Below are 21604 nucleotides of genomic sequence, written 5' to 3' on the forward strand. Positions count from 1 at the left end.
AATGTCAGCTGCCCTTACTGTGCAACCCAACGTTACAAATTGCTCGTTCCCAGCTGCCTCTGTATCCTTTAACTCTGTATGCTCTTCCTTTGGTCCTGTTCTCTTTCCCATTTCCTGGTAACCAATCTTCCGTTCTTGACTTTATCTGAGATCATCATTTTCCAGATTCTAACATGATAAAACACTGTGCTTACCTGGTCCTAGCTTATTTTACTTAACATTACACCTTTAGTCTACCCATGAACAATCGGGTGAAATTCCCTGTTCTCATGGGATTTACACATAAAGTATGCTGCTATGAAATAGTTCCAGGGAATCAAGTTAACAGACAATTTTATTATTTGCCCCTAATTTTCAAAGTAAAAGTCTTGAGCATCCAAAATCATTGCCTGAATGCATGCCTATTTTGTAAGTATGGAATGTTGTGCATTGTGTCAGATAATGGAATTTTACAGAATGTACTTAAAAACGAGGACCTGAACCCCGTGAGGTTTTCACCCACAGGAAGAGTTGTGTCTAGAGTTTATTGGCATTTTTCTTTTAAAGGGTCTTTCCCCAACCATTTCCACAGATTTTTTTTATTTGCTTATATAAGCCAACCCTATAAAAATTTCAGTAGTGTCCCATTAGTTAAGCACCGTAATTCAAGCTAGACATCCTGTAGCAGAATAAATACTGAAAAATAAGCTCTTGATGGCTCTTGGATTCCACAAAGTGAACACATGCACATCACTATACCCAGGAGAGAATGTTTTCAACTCCCAGACATCCATCCCTCAGTCACCATCCTAACCCTAAAGGAACCTGCTGCCTGACCTTTAACAGTGTGAGCATGCCCTTGGTGTCCTGTTTCTGTGGATTCAGCTCATGGGACCTATTTTGTATCTGGCTGCTTCGTCCCAGCATCGTACTCCAGAGCGCCATCCACAGTGTGGCGTTTGGGTGTGGCGCATTCGTTCACATTGTTGGACAGCATTTCATTCTGTGAATAGACACTGAAATAGTTTTCAGCTGTAATGAGAAGTACCACTGTGTGCATTTTCACACGCACTCTTGTGCACACATATACGCAGGCTGTTGCATGTCTACAGATAGGTATGGACACTTTTAACATAATTCTTCATATTACATTTACATTTTAATTAATAAGTTTGGAGCACTATACCAGAACATGGTATAAAACTACGAATGGGGCAGAATTTGCTAAGTAGAATTATTTTTCTGATTCAAAAGCTTAGGTATGCGTGTAGACTATTATAAACCACCCGTTACACTTCCTGACCTCTCAAGAAAATCTGTCATTTCTCTCCATCTGGATAATTCCTTAATCCACTCGCACACTGGCTAAGCATCTTCGAAAAGAGAGACACAGAGGGGAGCTGTGGCTTCCAGTTACACAGATTCTCTGTTGACACAAGCAAGAGTTAGAGTTAGAATCCCAGGGGAGTCTTAGAATCTGCTGGTTCATTTGTTTGTTTGAGACAGAGCATCTCTGGGTCTAGCCTGGAACTCACTGTGTAGACCAGGCTGTCTTCTCACACCCAGAGATACAACTTCCTCTCCCTCCAAGTACCGGCACTAAGGGCCACCTGGCTTGTTGAACTTCCTGAAATCATAGGACACACAAAAAATTACTCCTTTTTAAATGCAAAACACCGATGAAGCATCTCTCCGAAAACATCTCTTTCTCCCAGAATAATAGATCAGGCTAAAATTTCAAACAGTCAAATGAATCTCAAAATATACAGAAAGAAATAAAGTCTGGCTTCAGTATTCCTCGTTGCTTATTTTACACCAGACAACATTCATTGAGCTGTAAGGCACACAGCAAAGCCCCGATTAAGAGGCACTGGTTACAGATAAAATACTTTCTAGCAGTCAGAACTGGGTTGGTGAGGTTCTCCAGGCCACCTCTTTGAGATTATTTTTGTAAAATGGTATGCACCAAGTCTGCCAGTTTCTAGGTAAAATGACTGGGTTTATCTAGGATCTGGTCAATACACCACACTAACACATGATGAATATGGGCGAGAAGATTAGGAGTAGAAACTTTCTAAACTGTAAAAACTTAGCATGAATCGGAAAGAAAAATTCTTTTTTTAGCCACCAGTAGAATGTACATCACAGCGTCCCCAAAGCCACCCTCTCAAAATGCTGGCCACATAGTAACTGGAAGTGACCCGGGATCTGTTTAGTCACTGCTTTTCTCTCCAAGATTCAATGAGTTTTCAGCTCTTCGCCGTGTGCTTAGCTGTGTTCAAGTAATTAGGAGAGCCACATACCAGATGGCCAAGGTTTTAGGTAGGCATCCCTGATTCAGGTAGGGAGAAGAGGGGAATGTTCCTTGATCTTTAGGGAAGCTTCATGCTAAACAGTCCTTAGTCCCTAGAGCTCTTAAAGGATGAAAAATACCACAGACTTGAAGCACTCAGTATGAAAATCACTATACTTCATATTTTCCAGGTAGACCAATTAAATTATGCAGTCATAGTTAAAGAACTGAGTTTTCTTCCACCAGTGCTGTAAAGGTCAGGGACTACTTTCAGGGCCGTAAGAAAGCTGGGTGGCCGACCAAAGGGGTGGGGTGTGGAGGTGCTCATTGTTTAACACCGTGTGCTCATGCATGCATGGAATTCTCTGAGGCCAGTGTTCTCCCTAGGCACAGATCTTTCCAGACCATGTGGAGGGAAGGGAGGGGAGCTGCAGGAGACGGAGGGAAGAAGGCAGAGTCAGAAAATGGACAGCTATCCTAGGACTCCCCTCTTAGATGCCAGCACTCAGAAGAAGCCCTGCGTGGCTTTGCCAAAGGTCAAGTGTGGGGTGTGAGAGTTGACACACGTGGTCCCAGCCACAAAAGGAGCTCGAAGGACAAGGGCATGTGCTATTTATAATGTCACATTATAAGTCATTTATAAGGGTCACAAAGGCAGCCATTAATCAACCCCTGCCTTAGTTACTTTCCTATTGGAGATGAGACACCATGACAAAGGCAACTTAGAGTCAAACAAACCGTGAGTGCTCAACAAAGAGAGTTTGTTTGGGACTTACAGTTCAGATGTCACGAGGCAGCAGGCAAGCAGGCATGGTACTGAGCAGGAGCTGAGCGTTCACATCGTAATCCGTAAAGAGGCAGAGAGACTGGGAAAGCTTGGGCTTTTGCTGCAAACCTCAAAGCCAGTGACACACCTCCTCCAAGGCCACACTTACTAATTCTTCCCCACCGGTTCCAGTCCATCAACTGGGGGACAGGCATTCAAATACATGAGTCTGGAGCTGGAGCGATGGCTCAGTGGTTATTGACTGTTCTCCCAGAGGACCCAGGTTGGATGACAACACCCAACTGGCAACTCACAACTGTCTGTAGCTCCAGGAGCTGACACTATCACACAGACATATATAAAGGCAAAAACATCAATGCATACAACACTTTTAAAAGTAAATGTTTTAAAATTATGTGTATGTATGTACAGGTATGTATATATAAAATTGTATGTATGCATATATACATATATGCATATGTGTACATACATACACATATGTATATGGGTCTAGGGGGGCCATTCTCATTCAAACCATCATGGTCCTGCTTGCAAGTGGAGTAAATCAGAACCTTACGCATCTCCTGCAGATTTGAGATTTTTTCCTTGCTTGCAGGGCACTCGTGAACTGTCTGAAGTGAGGAAATCTAGTCTCCTTGCAAAATCTCACAGGAGAAAGCAGATTCTGGAACTGATGGTATCTGATAAAATGTTCTTTTTGAGCCAGAATTTTTGGATTGCTGATAAAGACAGTATTTGTCACTAGATTGTGGTTTAGGGTCTGAGATTCTTGGTCCAAGCCCACATATTGTTCAGACTTCCCCTTCTCTGTGAACGCCTTGCCTTTCAGGGCAAATTGCTTTGCCCAACTCTCTCCCTAATAGTTACAGTTTCTTGCACTCCACTAGAACGGAAAGGGTCTCTGTTTTCTAAACTCTGTTCATTTTTCTTTTTTCAATGCCAAGAAAAGTATTGGAAATATAGGACAGTGAGTAAGGCACTTGCCACAAGTGTGAGGGTCTGAGTTGGAATTACCAGACCACATAAAAGCCAGACACTGCGGTGCACATCTGTAAGTCCGGTGCTCCGGGATGAGGTGGGAGGGGGAAACAGGAAGATCTCTGGGACCTGGGGGCCCACTATCCTGGCATACACAGCAGAAACACAACAAAGAAACCTTGTCTTAAACAGGATGTGAGACAAAGACTTGCTCTCTGAATTCTGAATTCCACATGTGAACTGTACCGTCTCTCCATCCCTCCTCCCTCCACTCTCTCTCTCTCTCTCTCTCTCTCTCTCTCACACACACACACACACACACACACACACACACACATATATATATTAGTGTTGCTTGTAAAAAATAGTAAAATAAGTTGAAATAATTTGGGGAAATATACTGTGTCTTGGAGCAAAAGGTTCAACATGTCATTTACTTAGACTTAAAAATAAAGAAGATACTAATTCAAGAAAATATAGTATAACAGTAAACATTTCCTACTCTGGGGCAATCATCATTCTGAGTCTGTGAATTCTATACTCTTATTTCAGAATCCATTCACCTGAGAATTGTCAAATCCATTTGTCCTCAAACTAGATTATTGTTAATTATTAGAAAAAGCATCTAGTGTCACCTCTTCCAGACTACTGCGTGTCACAAAATGTTCAAAATGGAACCAAATTATTTCCATCTTCCTTGAAGAGATTTTTAATTTTGGGTTGAAACACTGCAGATAAAAATTAGGCTTTTTTTTCTGTAATCTACTTTGTGAATTGTGACAACTGTCTCCCAGTATTCACTTACTTGCATTTTAGACAGAGAACAGTAAAAAATCCCAAAAGCCAGCAAGTATTAAAACCCAGTGCAGACACTCCCCGGTGGCAGGGCCAGGACCAGGCAAGAGTGGAAGACTAACAAAGCCTGTTTGCCACCTATGGTGACAGGTTATGCCTGATGTCATGTGGCAGCCATGAGTACTCTGAGTACCATGGCCAGCCTGAATCTGGGTCTCACTGAACTGAGCTAAGTGACAAGAAGCCCAATGGGCTGTGCCCTCCCCCAATGTGCTATACCCTCCCCCAGTGGGATATACCCTCCCCCAGTGGGATGTGCCCTTCCCCAGTGGGATGTGCCCTCACCCACTGGATACACCGTGGCCCAGAGCAAACACAGACTTCAGGAAACCAACCATAGCAATGAGAAGCCTTCTCTTCCCATGCAGAGTCCTCTACATACGTGAACCCAATGACATAGCTGCCTTACTAAGCTGCCCCGGACTCCCCCCACACTGCCCACTTCGGATTGTCCTGTTGAAAGTTAGTTGGGGCTGGAGACCGTAGCCATGTTTAAAGAAGTGGTGACTGCAAACTTTCAATTAAGACTGTACAGTTATTTTTTTGTACTATAACAACAAAGAAAATAAAATATTACCAGGGTATTTATGTAATCTTGGATAGGTCGTGTAGCATGTCTGTCTGTCTGAGTCCTCTCATCTTTTACAGTCCTGAAAATCAGCAAGATGGCTCAGTGGGTAAAGGCACTTGCCACGGAGTCTGACAATAGGGACCCACGGGGTGAAAAAAGTTGTTTTCTGATAGACAGACCATAAACATACACCTCGTTCACACTACATACATACATACACACATGCACACACACACACACACACACACACACACCACACACACACACACCAGACACACCACACACATATACTAACCACACACAACAGACACCATTAACACACACATAGTATACACATTCATATATTCACAGATAAATAGAAATATACACACATCAATAGAAATAGATAAAAAGAAGCGTATTGACCTAGATTCATTTTCTCTAACTTTTGGGTCTCGGAACCTCTGTGTATTCTCCACAGTGGCTGCAGGGGCTGGAGACGCCTCAACAGTTAGAAGTGCTTATGGCTCTAACGGAGCACCTGAGTTCAGATCCCAGCGTCCACCTCAGGCAGCTCACAGCTCTCCGTTACTCCAGCTCCAGGAGATCTGGTGCCCCCTTCTGGCCTCCTCAAGCACCTGCATACATGTGTGCACACTCATAGACATAATAAACAACTAGTTTATAACTATTGCTATAAGCATTACAAGTAAAACACTGGGAATTCAACAGAGTTTATGTGCATTGATTCACAAAAAAGCAAAGTACCCATTAAATATTAGGCTATTTTTATACAGAAAATGGTATTTTAAAACAAAAAATACTGAACGAGAAGAGCATTAATTTGAATTTTAATAAACCTCTGTAATGTCTAGCTTAATAAAATGCAAGCGAATTCTCCTATTCCATATTGGATCTGCTCAATTCCATTGTTATGGTTTCAATACATGACCACATCTGGCCTCCCACCAAGAGGGAAAAGAGAACATTGGTGGTTTTTTCATATAATTATGACTATTCCTTGATATGTGGCCACCACTGGCAGTTTTTAAAGATTGTCTCACTATGGCCTGGAAGACTTCTGATTAACTTTCCATACATGATGCATTAAAAATGGATCTTTAGAAGCATATGGCTTTGTAACATCTGTCAGCCAGTGAAAAAAGTTTTCATTTATACATTTCTTCTAAATGTTAGCCTACTCGAGATGTGGTGTCGAAGCCCGCATCCACCACTACCATCACCAGCCCTTGTCAGCCAGAAGATTAGAAGATTCACACTCTTCACGTACCTTGTTGCAGTCCCTGACCAAATACCTCGTTATTTCCCAATGATACAAATAAGACATGTCAAATTCATTTTCAACACTAAAAAGGGTATAGTAATATTTAACAGATCCTTGACTAGATGCCTAAAATTAATAACTGAAATTCTCTTTTGAGTCACTATATTGTGATGTTTATAGCCCACTGAGTTAATTTACTATGTGGTTTAGCTTCCCCTCTGAAAGTCATAAAATAGGCTTCATACATTCAAAACATTCGGTCTTCTGGCTTCACCTGTGGAATCTTCCAAGTTCTGACAACCTGGGTTCTTTGGGGAGGGGAGAAGACTGAGGAATAAAAGCCTATCACAGTCGGTGAGAAGGATTAAAGAGCATCTGAGGCGGCAGGGCTAAGGGAGAGGACGGTGGCAGGCTAAGAGGAGAGAAGCCAGAGTTTCACAGAGACCAATCTCAATGGTGTGTGGAAATCATAGTTTCAGAGCTTGCTGAGAATGTGGGGGGCTGTCTGAATCCAGACCATCAGGGATTTTTGTGTTTTTTTTTTTTAAACTGGAAGAGATGAGAACCAAGTCTCAAAGATTTCAGCCAGGGCTGGAGCTTGGAGCCAGGTTTCCACCGTCCTCCTCGGTGTTAAGAGGGCCTTTTGTGCCTCGGATATTCTGTACACAGCACATAGCGTTTGGCCAGGTTCCTGAGACTTGACCAGGGCATGTGTTAAAGTGCATGTTGCTTGCTCACAGCCACTTAGTTGAGTTGTGTGAACTCCTGTTGCTAGACACACAGAACCACCTCCATCCTCCTCCCCATCACATCAGCCACAGCAGAGGAATCGTCCTCGGCACACACATGGTATTGTTCTCCTTATGCCGCAGACGGTATCCTTACGGGGTCATTGTTTCCACGTACACACAAGATAATTGTGACCACATGACGTGTTCCACAGTGGGAGCTAACTCGGGTCTTAACGACTCTGCACATTAAGTCAGCGCGTCAGCCGCGTGTTTCCAGACGTGCTGCTGGGCCTCCATTTTTCCTGATTGCCATCGTTGTTGTTGATAAGCTTTGAGAGACGACCGCTCGGTGGAGCTCTGCAATCACAGACGCCAATCGTGGGCTTGTATGGTTAAGATAAAGTTTTCCATTTGGTTTTAGGCCTTGCTCCACGTCCTTATTTCCTGTCAAGGACTCTGCTTGCCTTTCATTCCAGCAGGTCATAGGCCTCCAGTCACCACATGAAGTCCTTTCTCTCCCCATCCAAAGTCAGAGCTCACTCTTCCCAACATGAATCTGTTTACCATCCAAATGCTAACCCGGGCATTAGCTGCTCTATACAAACACTCCAATAGCGACATCTCATTTTTCTTTTGTAAAATTATACTCTTTCTGTGCAGCGATCTTTTAATTTTATGTCTGCAGGACTAGTAAGTCTCCGGTTCTTTATTTCTGGATCAGTTGCTTTGAGTCCATTTTTCAAGGAAACACTTGGGCTCCCACCCCTCCAGTGCCTGAAACTGAAACCCACAGACACGCTCTCCTCTAGGAAAAGAAATCCTTCTCGCTCTCAAACTCTCTTCTGTTTTCCCAGTTGATTGTTTTTGGTTTGGTTTGGTTTGCTTTGGTTTTGAAACAGGGTCTCACTAAGTGTCCCGGGCTTTCCTAGAACTCAGTCTATAAACCAGGATGCCCTCAAACTCATGGAGATCTGCCTGTCTCTGCCTCCCAAGTGCTGGGTTAAGCGTGTGCCACCACATCCAACACTGGCTCTCTTTTTAAAAATTCTTTTCTCTTCTATTCTATCTTCCCCTTGGTTATTACTAATATCTATGTGTCTTAGATTCTAGAAATTGAAGGCCTCAGCCAAAACAAAACAAACAAACAAACAAAAAAACGAACAGACAAAAAAACTTGCACACTGAATATTCAGAAGTAAAGGATGTGGCAATTAAGTTCAGAAAAAAAATAGTAGCAGCAATTCCATGCTTGCCAACACAAGTCAGAGAAAGAAGTCCTTAGCGTCTGCGCACTGTAGGACCAGCGTTTACCCTTGCTTTACTCTGTGTGTCGGCCCCGTAGGACTCATTAGTCCATCAACTCATTTAGACGTCAGCCACAGGGTGCAGATACTCTATAATCTGCCGTTTCCACTGAGGAACAGGACGTGTGCTGGTGGCGGTAAGACCACGTGTTTTCCTCTGCTAAGGTCCTGGTGAGAAGCTTAGAGCTATGGGTGCAAGGCTTCTGTCTGTCTTGTAGACAGGAAATTCCTTAAGATGGAGCGTCTTTTGTTTCTATGAGGGCTGCCACTACCAGTACTGGATTCCTTGAGTAGTGTTTTTTTACCATCTGCTCTAGTTTGGATCTTAAATGTACCTCAACGGGCATTAACGGCTTAGTTCCCATGGCACCCATCGCGCGATGGAATCTCTACAGTAAAAGTCTACTAGAAATAAGTTAGGCCCCTGGGGGGCACGACCTCATGGAAGACCGTGTAACTTTGGTCCCCTCCTCTTCCCCTGTCTTTGAGTTATGGCTTCCATGAAGTGTGAACAGCTTGCTCCAGCACACAGCCCCTGCCATGAAGTAAGTATTACCTCACCTTAGGCCCAAAAGCAATGAGGCTGAGCAACCATAGACCTCTGAACCCCTGGGCCACTATAGACCTTTCCCTTTAGTTTGTTCTCTCAGATATTTTTCACAGTGACAGAAACTAGCTAACCTCCTTAGAAAATGAGGCCAAGAGAGAGAGTTAGCCCAGGTCATCCAGGCTACAGTTCACACTTCTAGACCTTTCCTTGTGCTAAGCTCCTTGTGCATCATCTCCGATGCTACTTGTGGTAAGTAACCATCTGAGGCAGCTACCCTAGCCTTCACTATTTATAGAGGAAGACATGAGAAGACAGAGGAGTAAGCCAGGGTCCCTAAGTCAGGGGTCACAACGATGCCACAGGTCAGGTCCACAGTTGACTTGAAGTTTCCTCTGTCCCCTGTGTCACTGAGAGTGCACACGGTCAGGCTAAAACAGTTGTGCTCCTTCTCTGAGTGTCACATACTACAAGTTCTTGGCCGGTTCGGGAGGCAAGAGGAGCCTGACAAAGAAGACTGGGCGGATGACACAGTTTTTATTGCATTTGTGGGAAAGCTCTGCAATCAGAGGGAGGCTAATGGAGTTGCAGAACCCACCCCCATCAGGAGAGTGATTGATTTTATAGCATCTCAATAGCCAGAATCATGCTCTCTCTAAAAACTCTGTCCTGAGTGTCTTGGGCTTTTAATTCCATCTGCACTGGTGGGGTGTATGCTTCTCTACAACTTGTACAACCCAATTCCTCTCCAAGAATGGAAGGAGAGAGTAACAAAACAATGAGAGGAAGGGGAGAGGGGAGGGGAGGGGAGGGGAGGGGAGGGAGGAGGGGAGGGGAGGGAGGGGAGGGAGGGGAGGGGAGGGAGGAGGGAGAGAGGAGGAGGAGAGGAGAGGAGAGGAGGAGGAGAGAGGAGAGAGGGAGAAGAAAAGTCAGAACCCTGCTCTCTGAAGACTGAGGCCTGTCTGGTTCCAAGTGAGCGACAATCATGCATGTTCCAGGGAAGAGAGCATTCTTTAAACATTGAGGTTTTCAGCTATTGCAGACTATATTCATAAATCCTTCATTCCTGTCTGGGATGGGCGGAGTGAGACAAAAGGGAAACAGAAAAATCGCTCGGCCTTCCCAGAAGGCGTGGAGGGAATCAGGACAAAGGAAAGCCTGCTGCTGGTTCTCTGCATAGGGTTTTAAGATGTGGGGATCAGGACAGCGTGATAACAGTAAGAAGCTGCAGATGCTAACATCTGGAACAGGAAAACACGGACACAGTTATTCACATCACCCATCTTTCTCAACTAAGTCGTACATAAATGGTGCACACCTTTCAACGTGGTTTAACAAATTATAGCAAACCAAAATAGCATTTATGATATGTGTTCCGTTGACAGGATTCTCACATCATCCTGCGTGAGCCTTCCCAATGGCCATCACACCACTGTGGTGGGTGTGAGACCACACCCATTTGGAGTTCTGACAGGTTAGATAGCTTACCCTGGGTCACACAGCAATAGGTATCCTCTTCAGCCTGTCCTGAACTCAGGGAATGAATAAATAGCATCAAGCCACTGAGGCCCACACACTCGAGTTCTTACTGTTTTGATAAGTCTCTCTGAGCTAATGTACTGAGGGCAGTGAGGGAAATGAGATTCAAGCTACACAAGCTGCCCGGTCACAAACTATTATGACGGATTGTGTTTGGTTGGTTGGTTTGGGGTTTGGGTTTTTTGTTTGTTCGTTTGTTCCCTGCTCACCCAGATCAAACTGGCTGCCAGCGCTTATTCTAGCTGCTCATGGTCCCTCTAGTGCCATGATTCTCCAAGCAGCATCACAGCAGTTAGGAATGACAATTCTTAGGCCCAATCCCAGAGCGGCTGAGTCACAAGCTCTGGAGACGCAGTACAACAGTGTTGTCAGGAGCCCTCCAGGGGCCTCTGATGCTGCTCTGTGGCTGCTTAACTGCCCCACCCCACCCCCACCCACCCATCTTCTCTTCCTACATCTGTCCACACTCCAGAGATTCTGCTGTAGTCTCAGGGATGGTAGATTTCAACCTCAACAGCATTAACATCTTGCATCCTGGTGGTTATTTGGGTGATATTAGCCTTGAAAGATATTAGCAACACCCTTAGCCTCTACTCCCCAGATGCCAGGAAAATCCTTCCTAGTCCTTACTACCCAGAAGATTCTAATATTGTAACATGTCCTCAAGAAGCACATTACCCCCTGGTTGATCAGAAAAGGGTTATGGGTTATGCCCTAAATGCTGAATTTTTTTTCTAGCTCCCGTAATAATGCTTATTTAAAAACCAAAATTTAGATGTCCCTCTCGGAAGTGTTTCTGCTGGTGATCAGCTTGAATCTGCAGCAAGTTAAAGAATAAAACCTAAGCATAGAGCATTGGATACAAGTAACAATAAGACAACGGGTAACAGACTTAGTTTACCTACAAAGAATAGAAATCACTAAGGCACAATTTCACATCATCTCGCCAATTCTAGACTTTTCTCATACTTTCCGGTTCTCAGGCATAGTCCAGAAAAGCAATACAAACTGACATTGTGCACGCTGAATGAGACACCACTTTGCACAAAAATACAATACACAGACGTGGACATTAACGGAGCTTGGAGATTAGCCATTCTGAAAACAGGTCCTGGTGTGCTAGCAAATTGTGCAAGTTTGTAGGTAAATCTGTGTCTGGTAGGTTTAAGAAAGAAATAGTCTGTTGGTTTGTGATGTTGATTGGGCACCATCCAAATCAACCACACAAACTGGAGTCCACATTTGCAGTCTTACAATGTGCAGACATTGCAACTGGTTAGAGCAAGGCAAACGTCCCCTGCTGAGATGACGGTCCTCAGTTGTCTCCAGCGCTCCTCTGAACTCCTCTAGAGAAAGAGGAAACCGATCAGGGTTTGCCTGTGGGACATATATCCTCTCCAGGCCCTAGGAAGCTGTGCACCTCTCATCCAAAGCAGGGTTCATGGCAGACAACCAACTTTGTACCCTCACTTTGTCACTTTGTCACTTTGCTACTTTGGAGCAAATACTGGAAACGCTACTTTGGAAATAATAAGTGAATCATCATGATCCTCTCCCTCTCCCTCTCCTCCCTCTCCTCTCCCTCTCCCTCCCTCTCCCTCCCTCTCCCTCTCCTCTCCCTCTCCTCTCCTCCCTCCCTCTCCCTCCCTCTCCCTCTCCTCCCTCCTCTCCTCTCCCTCCTCCCTCCCCCCTCTCCCTCCCTCCCTCTCCCTCCCCTCCCTCTCCCTCTCCCTCCCTCTCCCTCCCCTCCCTCTCCCTCTCCCTCTCCCTCCCCTCTCCCCCCCCCCTCCTCCTCCCCTCCCTCCCCTCTCCCCCCTCTCCCTCCCTCTCTCTTCTCCTCCCTTACCCCTCCCATCCCTCTCTCCTCCCTCCCTTCCCATGGAAGCTCATTGCTTCCAGGTGCCACATGGGCATAAACCTGAGGTTCTCATTGCACAGGCCTTTTTAGGGCAATAAAATAACCCATGCTTCCTCGTGCTCCAAAAAACGACCCTTGAGCCAGTTTGACTTGACCCCTTGTCAGAGTTGTTAGTTTATTCTGCCATGGAAGCCATCATTGCTTGTTAACATTAAAGAAATCAGCAGTGCTCTTTCCGCAGTCTAGATTTCATACTAGAGAAAGAAAATGCTCAGTGGGTAGAGGCCCTTGACACAAAGCCTGCTGACCTGAGTTATTCCCTGGGTTTACAAGGGGGAGAAGACGATAAACTCTGATCTCCACACTTTTGGTGTAACACACACACAGAGAGAGAGACACAGAGAGAGAGAGAGAGAGACAGAGAGAGAGAGAGAGAGAGAGAATAAACAAATAAATGAAATTTGGAAAGGTAAGTCTGAGAGTTAGACTGTTTGCTCCCATGTTGTGCCTTCTTTTATACCTGTTTTATCGCTAGACAGAACGAGCTGGAAGATTTCCCAAGTCAGCTTACCATATACCCTAACAGTGCTTGTGAGAAAGAGATTAACACGTAGGCCCTTCTTGAGGTTGGGGTGCTAAGAGGACACTCTGGGTTCCCAGCTTTGGAGGTCACAACCTGTGGTCAGTTCACCCCATTGCTTTGAGCTGGTAGTGAGGCAGCATATTATGGTGGTAGGGCATGGGGAAGGGAACTGTCCACCTCCAGGCAGACAGGAAGCAAAGAGGAAGAAGAGGGGCTCGCTTTCAGGATCCCTTCCAGTGGCCTAGAGGACTCATGTGTAAAATGAGCCTTATAATAACAGCAAAATCACGCCTGGCACACTGGGAGCCCACCCATTACTCGGTCCATGAGGCTGGGGGCCTCAACAGTCAGAGCGGTTCCAGAAGAGCTGTCCCTGATTTAGGAGCGATGAGTGGAAGTTAATCAGTCCGCATGGCTGCTGCCTCCATAGTCCTACTCTGGTGCTGGATGCCAAGGCGTTCCTGGACTGCCTGCAGGCCCCTCTTCTACAATAAAAGCTGGACTCAGCAGAGGCAGCAACGCGAGATAAACCAGCCCCTGTGGGTGAAGGGTGGGACACAAGAAAGACCATACTAGCAAAAGAATTCTAAAAAATTCTAAAATCTAGGGTGCTCAACCTTTAAGTATCAACAGATTTGAGCCTCCCACCTCAACCAAGGCAGCAGGACAGTTCCTCAGTTGCGATCCCTACTCAGTTGATTCCGATTTGTGGCAAGTCGCCGTGAAAACCACAATCCCTGTCTTTGTCAGAGTGATTTGCCCCTGAAATTGTGCCTTGTACCTTTACTTGCACCAGACGCAGTCCTATAAATTACTTGTGAACTTCAGGAAGATTGGCAGAGTTCAGAGCGTTCTAGCGTTCTTCTCAGTTAATTGGTCAAAAAAGCAGGCCTCAACAGATTTGAGACCTGGGTCTAAAACTCTTCAAAACAATAAAGGAAGAACCCACATATCTTGAAACAAACCCTCAATGTGGGAATTTTTTTAGATAATGCCCCCATTAAGACTGTTTATTGTGACTCAAGGAAGAGACAAGGAAAGGTTGAAACTCAAAGGAAAATATTCTTTTCAAAAACCTATTCAGAAGCAGGGACACAGGGGAAATTTCAGAAAGGAAGGGTCTGGTCACAAAAATTCTCACTGGGGATACACGCTCTGAGCTTTCCTCTGTTTCTAAACCACAACCCCATCTCCTCTCTGCAGCTGTTGGCTATCAGGGCGCTATTATCAAACTATTCCAAAAATTGAAACAGGCCTTTTGACCACAATGATTTTGGAGTGTTTCTCTGCAAGCTGTTCCCCTTTCTGCAGAAGTCGTCCGTGGGCATCACTGTCCTGAATCTCTGCGCTCTCAGTGTGGACAGGTAACGTGGTTCTTTCCTTTGCTCTTCAGTGGGGTTTAGAAAATCATTTTCTCAGAAGGAAGAGTGAGAGAGTCAGTACCAGACATAGCTGTTAACCACTGTCAAGTGAGGTAAGACTTTAAAGTCTGCCCCTCACCCATGTTTAGAATTGCACACATTTGCTAATTAGTATTGATCTGAGATTCCTACAGTAGTACATGTGGTTAATGAGACACAACTAGCCTCCTTGAGACGATAAAAAAAATTAAAATGATGGAATAAAGTTGATGAAAACAAGAGACCTAGAATATACAAACCCTGTACTTTAGACTGGCATTGTTTTAAGAAAGGGAAAATACCATTGAGTTACATTTCAAATGCTTGAGCCAAGCAATAAGTGGATAAAGTTGTCCCGCGTTTCACTATACCTCCTTAAATGCCAAAAATGTTCCATATTTTTCAAAAGGGGGGAACAGAATAAATAACTGTATCAAATTCTGAAAGACCCCTAATCCTCACAAATGACTATAAGGGAGAACTTTGTAAGTGAGGGTTGCAGCCCCATGTGGGTGGGTGCCAGGGCAGAGCTGCAACAACAAAAGAAGCAGGAAAAGGTTTCTGAGCATTTGATGACCAAATGGTTGGAACTGTTAATTCAAAATCAAATGCACAGGACCCTAATGCCTAGAACAAATGAAACTCAAGACGGATGATCAAAATGTGAATACCCTCAAAGACACAGCCAGAATACCAGGTGGGAAACCACTGAACTGAGAACAGGACCCTGCAATCAAGCCTTGGTTAATGCCAACAACCAGGGGCTTTCAGGGAAAGGACTCCCTGGACACAGCAATTAATATCCTAGGGGGAAGGGAAGCCCTTCCTGCTAAGACTGAACCCTAGTGCTGTTGGGAGAGGGCAAATGGGGGGAGGGTGGGAGAACACCCAGGAAGGGAGGGGGGAGGGGATGTTTGCTAAGAGCAGACTGCAGCCTTGGGGAATAAATAACTTTCAAATTCTGAAAGTGTGCAACACAGGGCAGTGGGGCTTTACACAAAGTGGGGCTTTACAGTGCATCTCACACAGTGGGGCTTTACAGTGTGCATGCTCACACAGTGGGGCTTTACAGTGTGCATGCTCACACAGTGGGGCTTTACAGTGTGCATGCTCACACAGTGGGGCTTTACATTGACCTGACTTTCATTTTAAAGTATCTTTAAATGAATTGGGATTAGAATAGACTTTCCAACAATTTCTGAAATGGCTCTAAACATGTTGCCATTTTTGTACTCTGTATCACACAAGGACATACCCTCAGCATTGACAATTATTAAGTCAAAGATTGGTCACTTCTGAAAAACATTGAAGATAGCTCACATGGTACAATATCAAAGTCAGCTAAATTACAATTTTTTTAAGAATTATTTTATTTTACATAGCTGTGTGCAGGTACCCACAGAGGCCAGAAGAGGGCATCTGATCCCTTGTAGCTGGAGTTAACAGGTCATGAGCTGCCCAACATTGGTGCTGAGAACAGAACCTAGGTTTTCTGCAAGAGCAACAAACGATCCTAACCACTGAGGTATCTCCAGCTCCAAGGACAGTGTTCTTTATGCGAAAAAAAACAAGAATTACCATGTCATTGCTATGTAATTTCGCATTCATTTTAAATAGATGATAATAGTTGATCCAGTGAGATGATACAGTGGGTAAAAACCACTAGCCATGCCAGCCCAACGACCTGAGCTCAAGGTCCAGAACTGATGTAAAAGTGAAGTAAAGATCTGGCCCACAAAATTGACCTCTGACCTTGACATGTGCACTGTGACATTCGACATACTTATCATGCACACACAATAATAACAAGCAAAAAAGATTTTACATATTATATATATATATTATATACACATAAGTGACTAGATTAATTTATCCATGATATATTATCAGTAAATTTGATCCGCATGCCTATTTTATGTACCCATTACATCGTGGCTCATAAAAATGTCTCAGGTAAGGGGCCAAAGAAATGGATCTGTGGTTAAAACAGTGCACTGTCCTCCAGAGAACCAGAGTTTGGTTCCTGATGCCCAGGTCAGGTGGGTCTCAACCACCTACCATTCTAACTCCAGGGATACAATTCTGGCTTCATGGACACCTACACATATGCCCACAACATAATTCAAAGTAATTTTTAAAAGCTTGGAGATGAGAGATGGCTTGGGAGTTAGAGCACTGGCTGCTCTTACAGAGGACCTGGATGAGGTTCCCAGAACCCACATTGCAGCTCACACCATTCTGTAACTCCAATCCCAGGGGATTCAACACTTCCTTAGGCATTCAGGAATGCACAGGGAGAACAGCATTATGCAGGCAGAACACCATACACATTAAATAAAATGAATTTTTTTTAATTCTCAAGCCACAAAGGGGTCATTAATGGAAAAATTTTAAAAGGAGTCCTTTAAAAGAATAGATCTAATTTAAGGCCAGCATGGGGGTACTTGGGAAACAGAAGCAGGAAGAGGATCTCTGAATTTGAGGCTAGCCTGGTCTACAGAGCAAGTTCCAGGACAGCCAGGGCTCCCCAGAGAAACAAGAGATCTGACTATATGATGTCACCTGCAACTTCTAACATTATATAGAGATACATGTATCTATATTTAATAATTATATAGTATAATTATTATAAGGAACCAAAGTCAGAATGTTACAGCACATTTTGTGGCACACCTGCATATTTAACATAGTGCTGTGTGGTTGGTGCACAGCATGCCACTGCTATGTGGTTGGTGTGTACAACACACCATTGCTGTGTGGTTGTGCAAGGCACCATTGCTGTGTGGTTGTGCAAGGCACCATTGCTGTGTGTGTGCAAGGCACCATTGCTGTGTGGTTGTGCAAGGCACCATTGCTGTGTGGTTGTGCAAGGCACCATTGCTGTGTGCTTGTGCAATGCACCATTGCTGTGTGCTTGTGCAATGCACCATTGCACTTGTGCAATGCACCATTGCCGTGTGCTTGTGCAATGCACCATTGTCGTGTGCTTGTGCAAGGGCACCATTGCCGTGTGCTTGTGCAAGGCACCATTGCTGTGTGCTTGTGCAATGCACCATTGCTGTGTGGTTGTACAAGGCACCATTGCTGTGCAGCTGTACCATACACCATTTCTTTGGCTCACGTACAACTTAGAGAAGCTTTCATTGTTTTACGCCATCCCACTGATGGCCATCCCCATCGGTGCAGCTCGCTCTCATAATGAACAGCTAAGTGCTGTGGATACTCGGCTAGGACTTAGAATTTTCAAATAAAATTATTGCTGTGTTTGGACATCATAACACATTAGTAGTTATAAATTCTAATGGTGTCTTTTTAAAAGAAACCAGATGGCTCTGACTCCTGAAACACAAAATAAATGAAATGTTTTGGACTGTTACTTAAAATAAATATATTTGCCAAAACTAAAACACAAAAGATAATGTTATCAATAGTTTAAAATACAGTGATATGGATAGCCTAAAATGTCCACATGTCAGTAGTTAAATGCAGAGATTAAAAATGACTTCACTATTAGAATCTGCAGCCATCTGTTGAGAAACAAGTTGCTTTAGCCTAAGTCGGAGGCTAAGGGCTGCTGCATTTAGTCAGGAGATGTGGCTCCGGGTGAGACAGTGACACCCAACAGGCTCATGCAAAGCTCGAGACCTAATTCCCAGTAGTGGAGAGATGGAAAGGCAACATAAGAGGCCACTATATAGTTCCCACCGACTAAACAGTGGATGCGGTGCGTCGGCCATTTCCCTAAGAAGCTGAGCAGGCACCAGCAACCTGACCTGAGTCACCAGGAAATTCTCACTGCTGTTCCCTACGTACGCACACGAATATCATTTCTTCCTCCGCTGGTGTTGTATTTCAAAGCACTGGTGGGGTTGTGGTAGGCATGGCTGCCTCTTAACGTGAAAATTAGAGGTTTTAAATGGTGCCTCTGACACTACTGATATTCTCGTTATGTTATATGATTGAAATGTTTAAAATAAGTCTAAAAGTTTTATTTTACAAGTGAGGGAAAGAAATAAGAAAACAATTCTGACAGTTGACAAAAGGAACAACATGCTATTTCCATGCATCTTGTCAGATGTTTAAAAGCTACAGTGTGCAATCAACATGAGAGAGAGACAGGGTTAGGTTAGCATTAGGGTTAGGGTTACGGTTAGGGTTAGGGTTAGGGGGTTTTGTGGGTTTTGTCTTCTTATAGCACTTCCATTCTCTTTCCTTTTAATAATGAAGATAATCCATATAAATCCGATAGGTATTTTGTACCTCTTATTGCTAATTTTTAATACTAAAAAAATTTTTGGAATAAATTATAGAGGAAGAAGCAAAGAGCAAATGATAGTTAGGACCAAAGCAGTCCACTTCTTTTTACTCATTTATTTTGAGAATTAGTTTTTAAGACTGTAAAGTGGGGGGGGGACGTGTGTGTGTATTTGAGGTGTGTATGTTTCTCTGTGTGTCTGTGTGTCTGTCTCTTCTCTGTCTATATCCTTATCTCTGTCTCTGTCTATCTCTCTCTTTCTCTCTCTCCCGCTCCCCTCTCCCTCTCCTTCTCCCCTCCCTCTCCCCCTCCCCTCTCTCTCTCTCTCAATGCATGTGGCTTCTCATTGCATATGTATGTGTGTGTACATGTCTATGTATGTGTGTGTACATGTCTATGTGCGTGTATCTGCGTGCAGGTACCTGTAGTGTCTGGAAGAGAACGTTGGATCCACGAGAGCTGGGATTACAGGCAGTTGTGAGATCTGTGGCATGGGTGGTGGGACCTTAATTTGAGTCTCCTGGGTGAGCAGCAAATACTATTTTTTTTTATTATTGGATGTTTTTATTCACATTTTAAATGTTATCCCCTTTCCTGTTTTCCCCTCCAGAAACCTGCTATCCCTTCCTTCCTCCCCCTGCTTCTATGAGGGTCCTCCCTCACCCACCCACACACTCCCTCCCACTTTCCCACCCTGACATTCCCCTACACTAGGGCATAGAGCCTTGACAGGACCAAGGGCCTCTCCTCCCATTGATGCTCAACAAGACCATCCTCTGCTACATTTGTGGCTGGAGCCATAGGTCCATTCCTGTGTACTCTTAGAATGGTGGTTTAGTCCCTAGGAGCTCTGGGGAATCTGATTGGTTAATATTGTTGTTTTCTTATGGGGTTGCAAACCCCTTCAGCTCCTTTAGTTCTTTCTCTAACTCCTTCATTGGGGACCCCATGCTCAGTTCAATGGTTGGCTGTGAGCATCCGCCTCTGTATTTGTCAGGTCCTGGCACAGCCTCTCGGTAAACAACTATATCAGGCTCCTGTCAGCAAGCAGTACTTGGCATCAGCAATATTGTCTGGGTTTGGTGTCTGTATATGGGATGGATTCCCAGCTGGGGCAGTCTCTGGATGGCCTTTCCTTCAGTTTTGCTCCATATTTTGTCTCCATATTTCCTCCTGTGAGTATATTTGTTCCCCCTTCTATAAAGGTCTGAAATGTCCACATTTTGGTCTTCCTTCTTGAGCTTCATGTGGTTTGCGAATTGTATCTTAGGTATTCCGAACTTTTGGGCTAGTATCCGTTTATCAGTGAGTGCATATCATATGTGTTCTTTTGTGATTGGGTTACCTCACTCAGGATGATATTGGTTAGACAGGGTTAGGGTTTGGGTTAGAAAGGGATAAGGGTTAGCATTAGGGTTAAGGGATATTCTGACACATCACTAGGGAAACAGAATGGGTGTTAGAATACACAGAAATGTAATGCATGCTTATGTCACTGGATAAAGTGGAAGGACTGACTCATTTATAAATAGTGGTATTTAGCCCCCTTATAGGAAAAGTTAAATTCTTACTTATCCCTATATACAATAGTAAAATATACAATTACCATTTATCAAATGTGTATTAGAACCAGTCTCATTACAGTGAATAGAAAATATTTTCTCTAACTGGGTATTGCCATATTTATCCCCACTTTACAGATAGGAAAGTTGAGGTTGAAAAGTTTTATCAAGTACATAAAACTATGAAGCCTAGGCACCAGTAATCAAATGGGTCGTCTTCATTCTTAACCTCTATACTTAAACATGCAAAAATCTCAATCCACAAAGTAATAGAAGAAAATAATTCATTTTGATCTCGGGAATGAAGAACCTTCTCAGAGGCTGGAGAGAAGGCTTCAAGGATAAGAGCACACAGTGTTCCTGGTTCAGGTCCCAGAACTCACACGGTGGCCCACAACCACCTGTAGCTCCAGCTGCAGGAGGTCTGATGTTCTTCTCTTCTGGCACCTCATGTATGTGGTGCACATAAACTCACGTGTCATACACATGTGTGCAAAACATATGTAAGTAACTCTTCACAAAGAAAAGAAACCTCTGAACTAAAAAATAATTAACCTAGCATAACTGTCCTCTGAGAGGCTCCACCCAGCAGCCATTGGAAACAAATGTGAAGACCCAAAGCCACACATTAGACCAAGCTCCGGAAGTCTTGTGGAAGAGTGGAAGGAAGGATTGGGGGACCCAAAGAGGACAGGGACTCCACAGGAAAAGCAACAGAGACAACCTGGATCCTTGGGGCTCCCAGAGACTGAACCACCAACCAAAGACTGAGCATGGAACTGGACCTGGGTCCCCCATCCCCACAGATGTGCACCTCAGTCTTCTGTGGGGGCTGTCCCAGATCTGTTGCCTGCCTGTGGATCCTGTTTCCCTAACTGGGCCATCTTGACTGGCCTCAGAGGGAGAGGTTAGATCCACTCTGCAGTGACTTGATGTGCCAGAGGGGGTGATACCTATGGGGGCTGGGGGAAGCTTCCCTTCTCCTCTGAGAAGGGTAGGGAGGAAAAGGAGTGCATCTGTGTGAGGGGATACTGGAAGGAGAAGGGGTTTATTGGGATGTAAAGTGAATAAATATATTTTTAAAAGAAAAAAAATAAC

At 44.3% G+C, this 21604-nt stretch overlaps 1 protein-coding gene across 1 annotated transcript in view; it reads left to right on the forward strand.

The window, feature by feature from the left end:
- Ednra (endothelin receptor type A) overlaps positions 1-21604 on the forward strand; it is a 53814-nt gene that overhangs the window by 15354 nt on the left and 16856 nt on the right. The window contains exon 4 of the mRNA XM_032888147.1: positions 14543-14653. Coding sequence (XP_032744038.1) covers positions 14543-14653 — 111 coding nt within the window. The remainder of the gene's footprint in view (positions 1-14542; positions 14654-21604) is intronic.

Source organism: Rattus rattus, chromosome 17, assembly GCF_011064425.1.
Source record: "Rattus rattus isolate New Zealand chromosome 17, Rrattus_CSIRO_v1, whole genome shotgun sequence".
NCBI classification, from domain to species: Eukaryota; Metazoa; Chordata; class Mammalia; order Rodentia; family Muridae; genus Rattus; species Rattus rattus.